Genomic DNA, 17773 nt, shown 5'->3' with positions numbered 1-17773 from the left:
TTTTACTAGTTAAGACTGACCAACATTTGACTCAACATAAATTTTTTACATAAAAAAATCTTTTTTATACGTTATTAATTATACATATCTTTCCATTTCCTAATTCGATTGTTAAGCAAAAAAAAAAGACGTGGATAAATAGAAGGCTTCCAGAAAGGGTTTGCAGTTTAAAGTAATAGTAATCTAATACTTCAAACGGTAGTAGAAAATATTATTCTCCATACCACCTCGATAAGACAAGTTCCTCTTCTAAAACAAAGTTATCTGAGATTTTCCTCTCTAGTTCTTACTTCCAACATTAAGTAGTTGCAAGAAATTCAGTGCTTCATGAAGCACGAGAAAAGAAATTCTTTTAAGGTTAACTTCTTGCTCAAAGTTTACATTCTTTATTCAATAATTAATGCATGAGAATATTTGGTGAATACACTGTTTCTCCTCATTCTTCTTTTTTTGTGTTTTAATTACAAGGGATAACCATATGAACCTAGATTTGGTCAACACTCTCCTCATCCTTTATTGTGACCTAGATTCAGATGAATCAGGTTAGTGGAGTCAAAACCATATGAACCAGATTTAGATATGAAAGCAAAAAATACAAATCCCTAAAAGCATTAAACCAACGGCCTTATTAGAGATGATAATATCATGATATTGTAGTAAGTTTCACTGCTTTAATGTTTATTATGCCCGTACCGATCCTTGGGGCTAAAAGCATAGTAATATTTAAGATGTTACATTTGAGGCCTGGTTTGAACCACATAAATCTCGCCATTTTTCACTACCCCTTCGATGTCCTGAGCGGAAGAGTACATGCTCTCAATGATCTTCCCTGCCTCTGCAATTTTCGAAAATATTGAACGTTGAAAGCCTTTATCGACTACCAAACGATCACACGAATAATCCAATATGATCTCATCCTCTTTATCCATGGGGACACTGCCATAATAAACACACAAAATCTAGATGTTATAGAATCCATAGATGAGGTAATATGCATTCCCTAATAAAATTTCCGTCCAGATGGTCAAAAGATGTCTGACCTAGGGGAAGGTCGTAATTTTGAATCCTTGGACCTCCCTCTTTAAGTTAGGTCTTTCTGTGAGAATTTCTTTTTCTAAAAGAAAAATGGTGACGGAGAGGAACATATAAAGGAAGACATATTGATGGAAGACCAACAGAGTGTTACGGCGTCTTGGCTATTTGATATTCAATCTCTTCCGGTTTTCAATATCCATATAGCAAAGCAGTTTGGGGTGGGATGGGACTGGGTTAACCCCTGATTTCGATCTTGATCTCAACGTTACTCAGATCGTCCAACCCAACTACTTACCCTGATAGTCAAGTCATCTTGACATTTAGCGTGAATAGATTGTCGTTGGTGACGAAAGCAAACAGAATATAGCAAAACTGGTTACCTGTCATATAGGCCTGCACCTGCATATCCTTCCAAGTCCTCACCGTTGGAATCTGATCTAAATATAAGGGATTTCTTAATGAACAATCCAATTTGTTTGCTCGGATAACCAAGAATCTGCAAGTGAACATCAATTGAAACCCTCATCCATAATCAAAATATGCTCTATGATAGGTTAATTTCCTTGATGAGGCAATGGATGACAATTCTAACCAACATTTGAAAATATAAGTATATCAGTAGAGCAAAGGTCCAATCTTACCACTACAACAGAAATTTTCCGTTATAACGACATAATCAACGTAACAGGTGCCATTTAGTTTTGAAAAACAAGCAAATGGATATAGCAGTAACAAGAAAGAAAAAAGAACGCTCTTCTGGCATTGTCTCTACAAAACATGATTTTTTAGAACAATTATAAACGGAACGATATTCGTTATAACAATGTGGCAAAACTCTAGGTTTTCCTAAAGAACATAAATGAACAGAAAGGATTTTTATTGGTGCCCAACCATTGCCATAAAACAGACACTATTTCCGTTGTTAGCAACTATTTCTAACAAAGGTCTGAAGTAACTAGGAAAGAAAGTAATTGAAGTTCCTGAATTTCTTAATTTGGATAGCGACTTGGGTGTCTGACGGGCTTGCTGCTACAGAACATATGTACATGTAAATGCAAAAAACCAAAAGGAATCTGCACGAGGTAGTATCTTACTATTGGAGAGTTCAGATCAGATTTTTTGGTGATGAAGCCCATCGCTCTTCCAGGATAGGCACCTACCAAAGTTTCTCCCAAGCCCTTGACAATCTGTTGGTACCAAATGGGTGATTAGTTTAGACCAGTCTGAAAATGACTTGTCAATCTTACCTATGAAATAATCTGGTCAAGCTTACCTCGGTATATATCTCCAAGGAATTTCCTGATAAGGGATTTCTTGTATGGATAACAAAAGCATAGTCCGCATCAATTACTTCTTGTACTAAGACAGCCATGCAGAGGTTGTCATGATTTAGATTAGCTTTTCTGCAACTAACATATGCCCTTTCGTTCCACTTTGACGCCCACACCTATGTGAACCGAATAAATGAGATAATAATCACGAATACATGAAATTGGGCCAAAAGCCCAATTTCCTAGTTTCTTTGGTTGAAAAGAGAACCGAAATTAAAAAATTAATGCAACCCATCGCAATGCACATTATTATACCCTAAATTCGATGCAACCTAATGCAACCCCACTGCACTACAAACCCATTACAAGCCCAGCACAATGCAATGCAACCTAGTCCAAGTCCACTATAACCCCAATGCAGTCGATTGCAAACTAATGCAAACCCAAAGCTACCCACTTTTTAAATTTATGAAATTGACTATTATACCCCCAGTAGAAAACTAATGCACCCCCACGACACTGCAACCCAATTCAACCAAACTGCAACTCAATGAAACCTAATGCAACTCCACAACAACCCTTTGCAAACCCAATACAACAGTTGATAGTCGATCGAAACATTTCCAAACCAGTTTTATGCAAAAAATGAAATGTCGGTTTCGGTGGAAATTTTGGTCGATCCAAAAGTGGCAACGTTTCGGTCTGCGTGGAAATTTATTTCAAATTCACTAAAATGATAGAAATATGATGCAACCCTAAAACAATTAGATTGGGGGTCTAATATGCAATAAAATATTTATGTCAGGGGTTTAACACTAATAACCCTAAAATAGTTAGGTTAGGTGCTAATCTACAATAAAAATGTTAGTTTAGGGGCTAACTTGAATGATTTATCAAATGTAACCCTAAAACAGTTAGATTGGGGGTCTAAGCTGCAGTAGAATAGTTAAGTTAGGGGGTGAAATTGACTTAATTAACATTCATGACCCTACAACAGTTAAGTTAGATGCTAATTTGCAATAATGTAGTTAAGTTAGGGGCTAAATCAGAAATAAAACCTAAGATACCTGTTTAGTAGTAAGCATTGTCTCCCCCTTAAAGTAACCCTTTTATCTTAAAATCTCAAAATTTTTGAGCCGAAACAAAAAACCCGACCGTTCCTTCTTTTCTCTCTAGATTTTCTTAATAAATCCCAAACTAAAACCCTAAATCGATAAGTGAAGTTAAAGATCAATTGAAGAAGAGATGAAACCCTTGAAAAAGAGAAGAATTAATCAAGAAAGATTGAACAAATAAAGAGAAGATACAAACATATGATTTGAATTTTCTCGAAGTCCAACACAATTTCCTATCTTCCGAAAACCTTAACTTTTTTTTTTTCGAAATTTCGTGTCAGATTTAGCCCCCTAAGAGCATCTCCAATGCAACACTCAACTTGAAAAACTCAATTTGACACATAGTATTACTTCATTTTTTAACAAAAAACACTCTCCACTGCAACACTCAACTAAAATCTCAATATGATGTGGCAACAATAAATATTGAGATACTCAAAAGAAAACTCAATTGTTGAGTTTTCTTTTGAATATCTCAACATTTATTGTTGTATCTCAATTGGTCCACATCATCATTTTATATATTAAAAGAGAAATGCTATGTTTACAACTAAAAATCTGGAAAAAGTAATCTTGATCTAGTTGGCATCCTACATGGACTCTTTTACAAATTACTACTATAATTCTTTTTGAAAACAAGGAACGAAATTAATTATAGAAGAATGCTATTAATGGTATTTGACTTTTGGTCTTCTTAAATAAGTCATGAATCTATTTCATAAAATATTACTTACTTTTTAAGAAAGAAACTCTAAATTTGTCCATTAAAACTATTTCTTTCCTAACAAAACCAAAACAAAACAAGTAATTAGTGGGAAGAAAAATGAAAGAAAATTTTATTTTATTTTATGGATATATAACTTAGATGATGTTTTTGTAACAAAATAAATATTACAACCATGGTCACACATTGAAGCACAAGCTTAAATCTTTTAGTGTTTCTATAATATTTAAATCTCAAATTCATTTTTACATGCTAATATAAAATTTAATTCCTCAAAATTAAATTGTGAAATTGTTCCAAAGTCTCTTTTTTTCAAGATGAAAATTTAACTAATCAATAAAGTAAAATTTCCTTTCATCGTTCTTCTCACTAAGATAAGCCATTAATCATATTGCTTGTTTTGCTTTGGTTTTGTCTGAAAAGAAACAATGTTTAAATAGCAAATCTAGAGTATCTTCCATAAAAATAAGTAATACTTTATAAAATTAATTTGGATAAAACAGCTAAATTTAATATTTCAGAATGATTATAAGAGAATAATTTAATTAAATTGATCATGAAAAAGTGATATTATGAAATAACAATTCAATAAAACTGTTACAATGAAAAGAATGTAGATATTAAGATTAACATAAATAGATTCATTAATTATTATTGATTAACTTAAGAAGACCAAAAGTCAAACACCAATAATAGTATTTTTCTATAATTAATTTCCTTCCTTATTTTTTGGTGTCAAAATCAATTGTAACTTCCAAAAGAATGCCAACTAGATCTGGATTACTTTTTCCAAATTTTTAGTTGTAAATATAGAATTTCTCATATTAAAATAAGAAACAAGAGTAAAGCTAAAGTGAATGTTAAGTCTTTTTGAGTGTTGCAGTGGAGAAGTATTTTGAATTGAGGATCTCAATTGTGCCAACTATGAAAGAGAATCTCAATTCATACTTGACACATTGGATTAATTGAGTTTTGTTGAGTGTTGCATTGGAGATGCTCTAACTTAACAAAGGTTAGGGGAAAATAGTGGTTTTGATGGAAGGTACAAAAAGTGTGGTTTTTCTGGGTGTAAAAAACTAAGGCTATGGTGCTTACTACCTATTGTCATCAACATATTCCTTCGGATTCAAAACAAGAAGAAGATAAGAGGTGAAGAAGAAAAAGGGAAAAATTAAAGTAGCTGACAGAATTCTAGTCATTGACTTTTTGCCGGAAGAAGAGAAAAGGAAGCGGTGGGTGATAAACACCTTCAAAGTTGGGCATTGCCTCTAACCATACCTGGTAAACTTGTTTTGACTAAGTTTTGGTAAAACACACATTGCATTTAACATGTATGGGCATTGCCTATACAACTTCCCATCTATTTTTAACCATCAAAAAGGTTAGAAAACCCTGGGACCAAAACTGAGCGATGAAGTTAAGCTACAAAAGCAACTTCATAATAGCACCAGATGCGCTCCCTAATTTCAAATATCATGCTTAAGAACTACATGGTAAACCAGAAGATAGCTTTTCCATTGCCTTCTCTAGTTGGGTCTAACAGTTATGGTATAAGAAGCATATAAACTTTGTCACACATCACAACGCATTTAAATCCTGGTGACATTACTCGAATGGGAAAAAAAATGTACGAAAAGAAAAAGATATGAAAAGGTAAAACTACTATAGTAGGGGCTGTTAATGAATAACAAACCTTTTTTATTGCCTCCCAAGCTTGTTTCCATCTCTCCTCACCTTCATCACCAGGAAAGGGTATCCTTGAACTTTTCATTTTGATCTTTAATTCATTGATCTACCATAAAGATAAAAAGAAAAGAAGAGGAAATATTTCAGAATACAAGTAATGGTTAACTTGAGAAGATGCTAGACGTTGAACGTGCAGGGCCTCTGTCGGATACAGGCAGTTAACGATAATCTAATTCTGTAAACTTAATATAATATCAAATTATCTAAAAAAATTTATGTGCAGAAGATTCTACCAAGAGCTGTAGGTAATAGAAGAGAGAGCCTAAATAGGACAGGTAGAAATTGAACTTCGACACACTTAGCTTGTTTTCTTAAGTTATTTACCACTGTAAATAGAAAAGAATGGAATCAAATAGGTTAATAAAAGTTACCAATTGAGAAGGAGCTCTCATTTGTAGTATAGTTTCTCGAATTGCTCGTAGTTTGGACAGATCACCTCCACCTACTAATTTACCAAAAGAAGAAACTTTGTTTGCCAGATCCTGTTAGGAACAAAGTTAACTATCTATGAGCGAAAAAGAATATTCAACAATATAATAGTAGAAATATGATTCTAGGATCCGTGACCAATCGCGTGGCCGGAGAAGTATAGACAAAAAAAAAAAAAATACATGAATAGAAAACTTAAATGAGTTCAAGTACATCATTTTTTCTATCCGTATACCTTGTTTAAATCAGATAACAGAACAGTCTCAAAGACTCCAAATGGTAAGGCGACTGATGCTGGAATCTTTATCCATGATGGTACCCTGCCTCTCAAAAACTGTATGTTACGAGATTTTGCACCAACCTAATTGATTAAACCTTGTCAGCATGCTATGAATGATTCTATTTGCTTTTACTAAGCCAGATATTAACAAGAAAATCATCCTGATCTTTTTCATATTTAGTGTCACAGACAACTATACCACAATATTGGTTTTTCACATCGGTATGAGGTGCCGGATACGTCAACCAGCAAAATCTATAAAAGGGATACAGTTGTACACCACAGACTGAAACACACACGCACACACACACGTTTCCATCTTAGTAATTAAGTCCTTTGTTTGTTATTTTTTCGTTTTCGGGTTAATCTAACTTAAATTGTACAGATGACGTTAACCTAGAGTAGAACTTTATGGACCTAACACGATTTTCTGCAAGTACAGAGTATATACATGCAAATCTCATATTGCACCCATTGAAGTAACTATGGTCTATGAGTTCCAACAGTTGACCAGGCAAATAAATATTAAAAAGGGCCCAGGAAGTATCAACGTATCATAGTTCTAGATTGAGAAAATTGGAAGCAAATGCATGATGAATTAACTAAATAATTATACGACGGCAAGACCAAAGAACACTAGAGAAAACCCTTATTGGTCGAGGACATAACTTTGATATGCAGTATTTTCACATTTGCCATAACTCATAAAATACCTCAAAAACAAAGTAAACAAACCAAACATGTTACCCCTGCAGAGAACAAGTAAAACAAGAAGCAACTTAACCTACCATCTCAGTTGTGAACTCCTCAGAAGAAACAGCATATTTGCCAGAAAAAGATTTTCTTTTTAAGGTAAGTCCTCGAGGAATGGAGGATACAATGATGGTACCATTGGATAAGTCTGAGCTACTTATGTCACTGGAGATAGAGACGAACCCACCAAATTGACAGAAGTGTCAATAAATTAATCCATAGAAGTACATAGCTTTAGCAACTACTTGTGGATCATACCTGATTACAAGACTTGTTGATTTCACTTGTATAGACACAGCTTTACCTTCCTTCAGTTTGAGCGCTCCAAGGATACTTTGTTCAAAGCATGTAGCAAAGCACACCTGTAGATGCCAAAGGGTTGATTTAAGCTGAATATTGGGCTTCTGGTAAAGAAACATGAACATATCTTACCTTACTATTTCTTGCTCTAACTGCAACATGTGATAGTACATCAGGCATATCAGGTGTCAACACAGCAACAGCTCCATCGGGAATTTCTTCCTCTCCAGTTACTTTATTTGCAACAATAACTGTTGGTCTTCCATAAACTTTGTTCTGAACAGCAATCAGTTCATTTACAGTGGTTACAAAACCACGTACTTCGACAGCACTAATAATCTGCCAACTGGCATAAAAAAATGTGCATCAGTTTTGAGTAAAAATTGTTAAAATGGGGCCATGAAAAATCATGGATTTATTGACCATACATACAACGAAAAAAGGGAAGAGAAAGAAGCTACGATAAATTAAATAAGTTGGTCCAGTTAGAACCTTTACCAGCCCAGATTTGCAATTTTCCGGAGAACGGGATCTAGACGATTGACAAGTGTTGAGAGACTTGTTGTCGACCCTGCCCTTATTAACTCCTCCGTGAAAATGTCGATCTGATAAGAAAGTAGATTATCGTTTTCTAAAGCCTAATTTAAAATCCTCAAGAAACATATAATAATATTAACAAGATCAGTACAAAGATGGAGAACTCCAGTTAATAACATACAACCCATTTCTCCACCCTTAGCAGATTCCCCAAATATTGTGCACTAGGCTGGATAATGTCTTGGTAGAATTGAGCCTTATCAGAGAGTACGAGCCTCACTCGGTCGATAACAGCCTTCGCTTGTAGTGCCCACTGCTCATCATTGGGTCTATATGATTCACAGACTCGGTACCAGTCCTTCAGAATCAAGCATAACACAAGAATATGGAAACAGAGTTTAGTACAAGATTTTAACTATCACGGGAAACATCTTCGAAGTAAACTCAAGGAAAAAAACCTTGCCACACAAGTATATGGGTAACAAATTGAAAACATTCATTAGGAACGAAATCCACATTTGATAACATGGATAATCAAACTATAGTAGCCTATTGTAATTATATAATAAAAAAAACTTCGGTTCGCAAATGGAGTGTTGGTATTTGTCATAACTGTCGACTATGATGCTACAAGAAATGTCTACAGGTACAGAGAAACAAACAGCAACCATCTAAGACCTAAAGAAAGGGAAACTAGACAGTCAAATCAACTTGCATATTTAAGTGAATCCAAACAGTTTATTAATACATTACAGTAAGTACCTTGGTGCAATAAATGAGTTCTTCATTGTTGACTGTTGATAGACATACATTTTCGAGCATCAACGAAATGAAAAAAAAGATAGCCTGTCAAGCAACAAGAAGCCTAGGATGAATTTGAAGTCTACAACTCCACCCTAGAGAGCACTTATCTGAAATAGAATTAATCCACAGTTAAGGGAGAGGAAATACTGGAAGATTCACATCACGAAGCTCCTTACACCCCCTCTCGATGGTTGTTTTAACTGCAGAATCTAGAGCAAGATCCAGAAAAATCAAGTCTTTCAACCTCTCATGCGACGTGAGTAGAATTGGACGAAGTTCAATACGGCATTCCAATAATTTCTGGTAAAAGAATTTCCAGATTTAAAAAGAGTCTTTTAGGATCATGATAAAAAAATAAGACAAATCGTATCTTCCAAGACAAACCTCCATGAGTGGACCAATATTTGTATCTTCAATGTGCAGTTTGACAAAGTTCAAGGATTCCTGCAATTGACAGTGACTAAGTATGTCAGTTTAGGAAGCAAATATATGAACTGATTATTAGATGACGCCGGAGTGTCTATGAGTGTGGAATAAGAAAAGGAAACTTCAGCAAGAAATTGCATTGTCCAGGGGAAGATCTAATAACCTGCAATTTCGAAGATAAGCCACCAACCGGACGAACTTGGACTCCACCCATGAAACCATTACCCTGTAACACAAGATTGAGAAGACAATTTCATGGTCTCAGTTCCGAAAAAAGTGGGGGGCCAACAGCAGGAATTACCTTAGCAGAATAACCCAAACAAGTATCAATAGCAGATTCAAGGTCAGCACCTGAATGAACAGCCTGCATCAATGATATGGAATCAATTCCAGAGAACAGTAAATTGTGTAGTTGAAGTATATTCTCATACTTTAAAGCTTACTAATGTACTACTGCTACAAAAGGTGCTATATATGTAATTTTAGCATTTTTTCTAAACCTTTAGCGTCTTTAAGTATGACGTCAGGTCGCGAATAAGTCCAGCTTTGGTATCCACCCTCAAACGAGGCTCCGAAACAATTGGACGATCATAACTTCGTAATCTGTCTTTTGTAATACCATTTGCTTTTAGCGTATTCCAGTAAACATCAATCTTGAAATCACTTCTAACATAATCCAAGAGTGCCTGTTCCAAATGTAACTATACAATATCCGGATTCATAAATTTATTTAAAGTAAGAATAAGTGCAGACCAACTTACCTGACAAATAATCACGTCGTCTGGACTGCTGTTGTTGTGCAACTTTTGGTGCCACTCCTCCATCATTCCACCCTTGCAGTCATTATTTCTCTGATATTTTTGAACCATGTCAAATAATTATATTCATAACATGAAGTATGTTATTACTTATTATAGAAGATAAACGAAACATACCTGAAGTACTAAAATCTCATCACGAATTCTCTGACCTACATCACCTTGACCTCCTCGGCCAATAGTTGCCATAATTAGTCTCAAGAATTCTCTATCATTTGGTTGACTGGAATATTTTCTTTGTAATAGATTAGTGAAAGCATCTTGAGCTGCACTAATCTCACTGAAGCAACAGTATAATACAAAATTTTGTAAGTAAATATGGCATATCAACAATAAATTTTTCCAGCCATATCCAGAGGTGGGATGGGTGGTGAAGAAAAAAAGTAAATATTTTATTAAAGGTGGTTATTACACTAAGATTTATGTCTGTGACTCACAGAAAGCACAAAACTTACAATAAAGTATGTTAACAGTTGCTATTTGGAACCTTCTCCAAGTACATGTTCATTTTTCACAGATCAAGCTTATGTACATATATTAAAGCTTTTAAGAATTCTATTAATATCTCTCAACAAAGAAACTCAGATGGAAACCTTATCACATGGAGAAGGACCTTGAAACTTCAATGTGATAGGTGAGGGTGCTTGGTTACTTTTAGGAGTAAGGGTTTTGCCTAAGAAAAACCTATACAAACTCTTCATGTATTTAGAATGCTAAACAACATTAAATTATTAATATTTCTACTTGGAAGAAAGAAATAACTGAAGCTAAAGAGAAAAGAACAATGAATCATAAATAGAGTTCAAGTTCGTATCACAGTAGATAATGATAGAGAAATATAACACTCATAATAGAAAAGGGAGAGAAAAGCCTGATACCGAGGTTTAACATTATAATTCTTATTCCATGTAAGTTGTCTGCATGCCATGAACCTCAACCACACCAATATACCAATAAGCCCCAACTGCCCCTCACTTTCACAACGTTCAGTTAACTCTTTGGCAATATTAAACCTGTTTCAGATGAGAGAAGACGGTTACTTACCAATTCAATTACATTTACATGATAATACTTACAATGTATATTTGATAGAGCAGAACTTTTGTAATTCTCCATCTCGAGGGATTTGTAGTAAAGTCTTGCATTTTAGATGTAAAGACCTCATTTCCTCAATCACTGTGTTTTGCACTCACCTATGCATTAATGACCTCTCAGCATCTTTTTCTTTTTGAAATATTTCGTCAAGTAACCATTTTGCCATCTGTTTCCTGTCACCCTCTTCCTACAGAGATGATCATTCGTCAGACAACCAAACAACAAAAGTTCAATAGATGGATCTGGAACTATATAATAAAAAACTAAGGTTAGAGAGTTTGCTGCCTTCCGTAATGAGCACCAACTTAGAAAAGCAAGATTAGTAAATGCATGTATTCAATTTTATTATGCAACAACAAATCCAATTATTCCGTGCAAAACTTCAAACAATTGAGGCCTTGATTAAACTTAATAAGGCCCCTTATAACAATTTTATGAGAGATCCGATTCATAACCTCATCACCTTCTAGTAACCGTTAACTAATCAAGAAGTAAGTTAATCAATCCTTAATAATATGTTGTTTGTGTATTTGAAAAGCATTTGTTTACCATAAACAAATTTGGACACCTGATGAGAATGCATGGCAAGGAAACATAAGGTAAGAATTTGTTAAGGACAAAATACGATAACCTGATCGCGTTTATGATTTGGTGGTTTCAGATCCACACTGAAATTCGTCCCGTTATTCTTTATCCAAGAACTACCAGACCAGAGTATAAACTGGATTCCCGTAAAATTGCTTTGATGCAGGTTGATATCCACAAACTGCATAATATTCCAAAAGTTTATTTACCAAAAAGATAAGAGGGTAGTATTTGTAACTTGTAAGAAATCATTACCTGATACCCTCCTCCAGATGACATGTCCTTAAAATAAGTCTGGCATGCCCCATTAATCAACTTTGACCTTTCAGGTAAAATCTCTTGTGGAGGGACCTTCAGTATGGAAAAATTTATACTAAAGTTGAGCAAAAATTTAGCAGGCGTCTTACTTTGTCACATAGTCAGCAAATAATACTCACCAACCATTCTGCAGAAGAAAGCTTTGATACACCCCAGTGAAGAACCAAAGAACCTTTCATGTTCACAGCAACCAACAAGTGACGGTCACCTCTGACAGTCTTCAGAAGAATCTGTATTCGGAAATTGTTAAGATGAACATTTACCATTATATGAAATTTAGATTTTGAAAGAACTAAATGTAGTCAGCTTAACATGGAAAAGATCATAGAAGCATTGTCAACACTAATTCCGGGTGTGTTGAACCAAAACATGCAGAAATACTACAATTAACTGTCAGCAATGAAAGATATGGTATTACAAAACTATCAGTAATAGCTCAACAAACAACTAAAATGAAGTCAAGTATTTCCTTTTGTAGGTTATTCTTTTGTCCCAATAGCCACAAGAATAGTCTCTTCTTTTTGTATTTGCTGGTTGTAGAATATACATTATTTTTCTAAGGAAGCTTACAACTATTTCATTGTTGCCAACTTGAAATTTCTGCTGCAGGATTAGGTTATCTCCGCCAATATATTTCTCGACTACACTCATAAAAGCAGATGCTGGAAACGTCTTGCCATTGGTCCGTGACATAGAATGCTTGTGTAACCACTGGCCCACATCATGCCTCCTGTGATAATTGAATGTGGATGCACTACTAATAAGTGCAGGTCGGACTGTAACATCCGCAGTCCTTTTTGTAGTTGTTGCCTGAATCCCATTTTTCAGGTCATCCAAGGAAATTCCCTTATGCAACTGGATTTGAAGCTCTCTATATGCAGCGTCATAGTCTTCCTGCACCAATTTATCAAAATATCATTTCTTTAAATTGACACCGAGCGGATGATAGTCACAAAAAGATGGAATTTTAGGCTGCTGGCAAATACATTAGCCAGCAGATGCGTGTCACAATAAGGGCATAAAACCGTGAATACGCCCACTGGGAAATGCTAATAGCCTAATACACAGCCTTTCATTTCATACGTTTAAAGAACGATCGTGTTGGTACCAAGTGACATACGTTAAAAATCATTAGAATCATAGGTAAGAATCTGAAGAAAAGAAATGAATAAATGAAGATTCATGACAGGGAGGTCTACTAAGGTACATGATGAGATGCCTTAAGGCACCTCCCAACATGGAAGGTTGTCATAAATCAATCTGTCCAATGCATAATCGGTCTTATGCATTCAAGGTTGGGCTTCATTTGCATCAAATACGTACAATGCTCATTGTGTATTACAAGAATTGTCATTTGGGATTAGTTTAAGAAGTTTCACTAACTCAGGGGGGAAGTAGACCAACCTGTTGCTGCTGAGGCGAGTTTCTCGGCCGGCCCTTACTTTCCCAGAGAGAATAAGCTTTACTTTCAACCAAATCCTTTGGTATAAATGAAGAAGAAGCAGTTGCAACATCTTCAGGTATCTCAACTCGAAAATTACTTTGGTTCAGTTTTACCCTGCAAAAATAACCCATGCAACTCTCAATAGAATTTGTGAGAATTAATTCATCATATTTAATTGTAACAAGATACTCAAGAGAGTAAAAGAGCAGCTTCAAAGAAAGACCAACCATTTATTCAGTCTGTCATCTTTCAAAACAAATTCAATAGCATGAATCTTGGGGTCTCGCAAGTCTATACTGACACAATAGGACTCTCCGTTCTGCAGCTCAAAATAGGACACGCAAGACGTTGGAATTCCATAAAGAGTTGCTTACGATTCCCGAATCTACAGAACTATTAAAATATAAAATTAATGAAAAAGATAAAACCTTGATAAATGGAGTTTGTAATGCCTTTTGCTCAAAGCTTCTTGTTCCAGGTGGGGGACAAGCAGGAAGAACCCATTTCCTGAAAGACAAACCAAATCTCAAAGTTTCTTGTAAAGAAACAAGACTAGCAACATAGCCTGAAAGAAATAGATTGTAGCTGAAATCTTACATCTGCCCACGGTAAATTCCACCCCAATGAAGAATCCAGGAGTTTGAACAATTTCTAAGTTGAAGCTCAATTTTCGCATTGTTTCCCTTGGAAGATCCATAAACTTTAACCTACAGAGTAGAAAGAAATTGAAGTTGCATTCAGTCGCTGAAACTATGAGCCTTAACCAAGCAAGAGATGTTACCTGCAGTTGCATCCCATCGCTGAATTCAAAATTATGAACTAAAGGAATTTGTGAGTAGTTAGTAGACTTTGCTGATGCCATTACTACGTTACTTCAATACCACAACAAAATTGCTATCTAGTTATTAAACCATTGGAAAAAGGTAAAACATTGCAAACAATTCGGCAAGCCCATTTATAACAGCTCATTTCTTTATTATAAGTGTTTAATTGAAATATCTTTATCAAAGTGGAATCAAGTTCATGACTTTTTCATAAAGTTCTAACTTTTGGTTTTGGAGTTCGGATCATTTAGGTTCCGTGATACCTTGAGTTGCGCACGTTAGACTGTATGTGCCACAAAAGGGAGATGGAAGTTGATAAAGTCGACCATGTCAATGGAAGTTGAATTGAATTTGACTAATACAACGTGAATAGGAAACAGACACTGGCCATTATTAAAGCGATTCTGAAAGCAAGACAGTGGGCGTAAAATACAGAGAATTAAAACAAATTGGTCCTTAGACTTAATAGATTCTGACCATTTTGTAAAAATTCCAAGATTGTATTATTAGGTTAATTCAATAATCAGAATCACATTGGATCTCCATTGATTAGGAATTTGGTTACTTGGTAATTAATACTCAAACACAAACTTAAACATTGAAAGAACAAACATTAAAGAAGACAAAGCAACAGATTAACAAAGTAGGATGAATCATTTAACCCATTAAAACAAGAAAGAAAGCTTATTAGGGTTTTTCTTTTTGTAACTAGATGTAGAAACTAGAAAGAGAATCAATCACGTTAAATGAAAGAAAGAACATCTCCAAGTTGAATTCTTTCTTGATTCTTTTTTAAAAAGGTGGAAAAAAAGGAAGAAATGGTATCAAATAATCTTGAATGAAATAAAGATCGTTCGTTCATTTTATAATGGAGTTCAAGTGTTAGAATCGAATGAAGCAATTGGAGAAGAAAAAAAGAAGTTATTCTTACGGATTAAAAAGCAAAGGTTCCGAAATCTCCATGGCGACAAGGACTGTTCAAGAGACTTAGACATTGGGAATTTTTAGGGTTTACTTCCAAAGGGCTCTGAAAATCGTTTCTTGAGTGATGAAGAAACTTAGACATTGGGAATTTTCCGTCGAAGGTTAGTGAAATGAGAATGAACGCTTATAGCCGTTGGTAGTGAGTCATTAAAGTGAGTGACTCGGTCCGGTTCGAATGGATGTTGGAGAAGTTTGGAAGGAGATCTCTTCCCATTCCAAGAACTACTTTCAAACGGTAAACTGTCGTAATTTTTGAAGGCAGTTGGATTGTCAAGCGAACCACGAACCGACACTCTTTTGTTTTTGGAGTTTACGTCAACACTATCAACCACTCGGACAACTAAATGTTGACGGTAGTCATGGAAGGGTTTTATTTTTCATATCTGATTTATTTTTCAATATAAGTTCCTTTCCATTGCCTTTAACAAAAAAAAAAAATTCCTTTCCATTTTCATAAAGGGTGCCTCTATAGGCGCCTCTCCGAATTGCTATAGGGGCCTCTTAAAGGGGGTTTGACCGTAGTCAAACGCCTGACCACTGTAGGCGCCTCCCACCGGACTGGGCAAGTCCGAGTCTTTGTCTTGGCCCACGGATGACCCAGTCCGAGAGGCTACGGACTAGACAGTCCGTGAATCTTGAAGCTTGAAATAGGATGATGTGTTCATGGAAAGGGGCAGTCTGTGGAAGGAATTAATGGAGTATGATTTTCCTTGGTCAAGATAGCAACATCAATCTAATACTACTACTAATTTCATTGATTTGTCTCTTAAGTTTTCTTCTTAGATAGATCACTAGAAAGAGGAGTTTAGCTTTTTCTCTCCCTCTCTCTCTCTAAACTCCCTCTCTAGTCAGTATGTTGTTCTTCTACATTCTTGATCTTGTTAGTGTGTGTTGAATGAATAGAAACAAATCAAAGAATCACTTGTAAGAATTGGTAGAGCATCAATGCTTTCCATAGCTGATTCTAGGTTTTTAACAAATATTTTATATCCTTAAATGATGGATCAATCAATTAATCGAATCTAACCAAACCCCTCACTTCAACTTTGTTTGATCTTTGCTTCAAGAACAATAAGCTTTTTAGATGAATCTGCCATTTCTTCAAGTAGAGAGAGAAAGAATAGTGTGAAAGAAGAAAAGAAAAAGAGGCGTGGGAGGTTCTGCAGGAGGCGCTAACAGATGGAGGCTCCTATAGCAGTTTGGGGAGGCGCCTATAGAGGCACCCTTTCATAAATCCTACATTTTTTTTACTTTTTTAATTACCAACTCCTTCAACAAAAAAAAAATTACCAACTCTTTATTTTTTACATTTTTTTCATATCTCATTCTTTTTCCAAAGTGGTATCAGAGCAGTTCCCCCGATTTCAACAAACGCGCACACCTGTATCTGATTGAATTTTAGCATCTTTTCATCTTGAAGGTGGTGCATAATATTGATACCAGTTATTTAAGAAGGAAGGACATGATATTTCTTGGGGAGGAGTTTAAGGACGAAAGGCTACCACGGTTTGGACCAATCCAATTTCATAATTACTTTAGAATTTAGGGTATGTTTGTTAGTGGGGAAGTCAACTAGGAAATTCGATTTCCGTATGAAAATTGATTTTCTGCTGTTTGATAAAGTCAAAAACGTGGGAAAGTCAATTTCTCATGGTAAAAAAAAGTGGGAAAATAGCTTCATAATTTTTCCCCTAAAAAAGGTGAGAAATCAAATTTCCCACCCTCTAGAAGTCGCGATATCTCTCCTAGTGTCTCAAAGTTTCTCTCTCTAAACTCCCTGTATTCTCTCGTATCCATCTCTTCCTCCATAAACTAATTCCATTTTAGCAAGAAGATAACAGTTAGGTCTCTCTAAACAAGATTCGAAATCCATGAACTATATCTCTTCCTCCACGAAGAAAACAATTTCAGCAAGAAAACAATTAGGTCCCTTTTGGAGTCATCTTTCAACATAGAAGCCACGCGTTCTTCAAAAACATCCTCCTCACTTTTTTAGATACAAAAATACTAACTATGCGTTCACGTTCCAAGTATTCTATCATATCTTGTTCAATTGATAACATAACTACTCCATATAATATCTCTAATGACATTATAGAACGAAGGTTAAGACTTGATCAACTTCAATTTAGAATAACTTTTCTTAAGACTCTTAGTAGTCCTCTTTCAACTAAAATATCTCTTTTACATTAATCAAGTTTTGTCCAACTACCAGGAGCACTGACATCATTGTTTTTTTTTGGATAACATCACAACTTCACATGAAGCCAAAAGGTAATGTAAAT

The 17773-nt window shown here is 35.1% G+C and overlaps 1 protein-coding gene across 3 annotated transcripts; it reads right to left on the bottom strand.

Moving 5' to 3' along the window:
- Positions 1-603: 603 nt before the first annotated feature.
- Positions 604-15849, bottom strand: PWD (phosphoglucan, water dikinase). Of its 3 annotated transcripts, none has more exons than XM_086643320.1 (32): positions 15436-15771; positions 14462-14552; positions 14278-14387; positions 14109-14187; positions 13908-13999; positions 13641-13794; positions 12807-13130; positions 12356-12466; positions 12174-12269; positions 11965-12099; positions 11432-11520; positions 11117-11251; positions 10356-10518; positions 10182-10271; positions 9921-10106; positions 9722-9784; positions 9584-9646; positions 9379-9438; positions 9142-9294; positions 8953-9036; positions 8372-8548; positions 8152-8258; positions 7786-7999; positions 7612-7715; positions 7389-7518; positions 6556-6681; positions 6263-6373; positions 5839-5937; positions 2309-2482; positions 2130-2222; positions 1416-1531; positions 604-936 (listed from the first exon to the last, which is right to left on the bottom strand). In XM_086643320.1, exons 1-32 carry the CDS (start codon positions 15465-15467, stop codon positions 732-734), a joined length of 3966 nt encoding a protein of 1321 aa, XP_086499446.1. In that variant the 5' UTR covers positions 15468-15771; the 3' UTR covers positions 604-731. The 3 variants fall into 3 exon arrangements, with proteins under 3 accessions (XP_086499446.1, XP_086499448.1, XP_086499449.1); XM_086643322.1 differs by having other exon boundaries at positions 14462-14859; positions 14982-15757; XM_086643323.1 differs by lacking the exon at positions 14462-14552 and having other exon boundaries at positions 15436-15849.
- Positions 15850-17773: the final 1924 nt, after the last annotated feature.

Source organism: Eschscholzia californica, unplaced genomic scaffold, assembly GCF_041429995.1.
Source record: "Eschscholzia californica isolate CP2 unplaced genomic scaffold, dmEscCali1.0.p SCAF_5, whole genome shotgun sequence".
NCBI lineage: Eukaryota > Viridiplantae > Streptophyta > Magnoliopsida > Ranunculales > Papaveraceae > Eschscholzia > Eschscholzia californica.
This window is presented reverse-complemented; position numbering and strand designations above follow the sequence as displayed.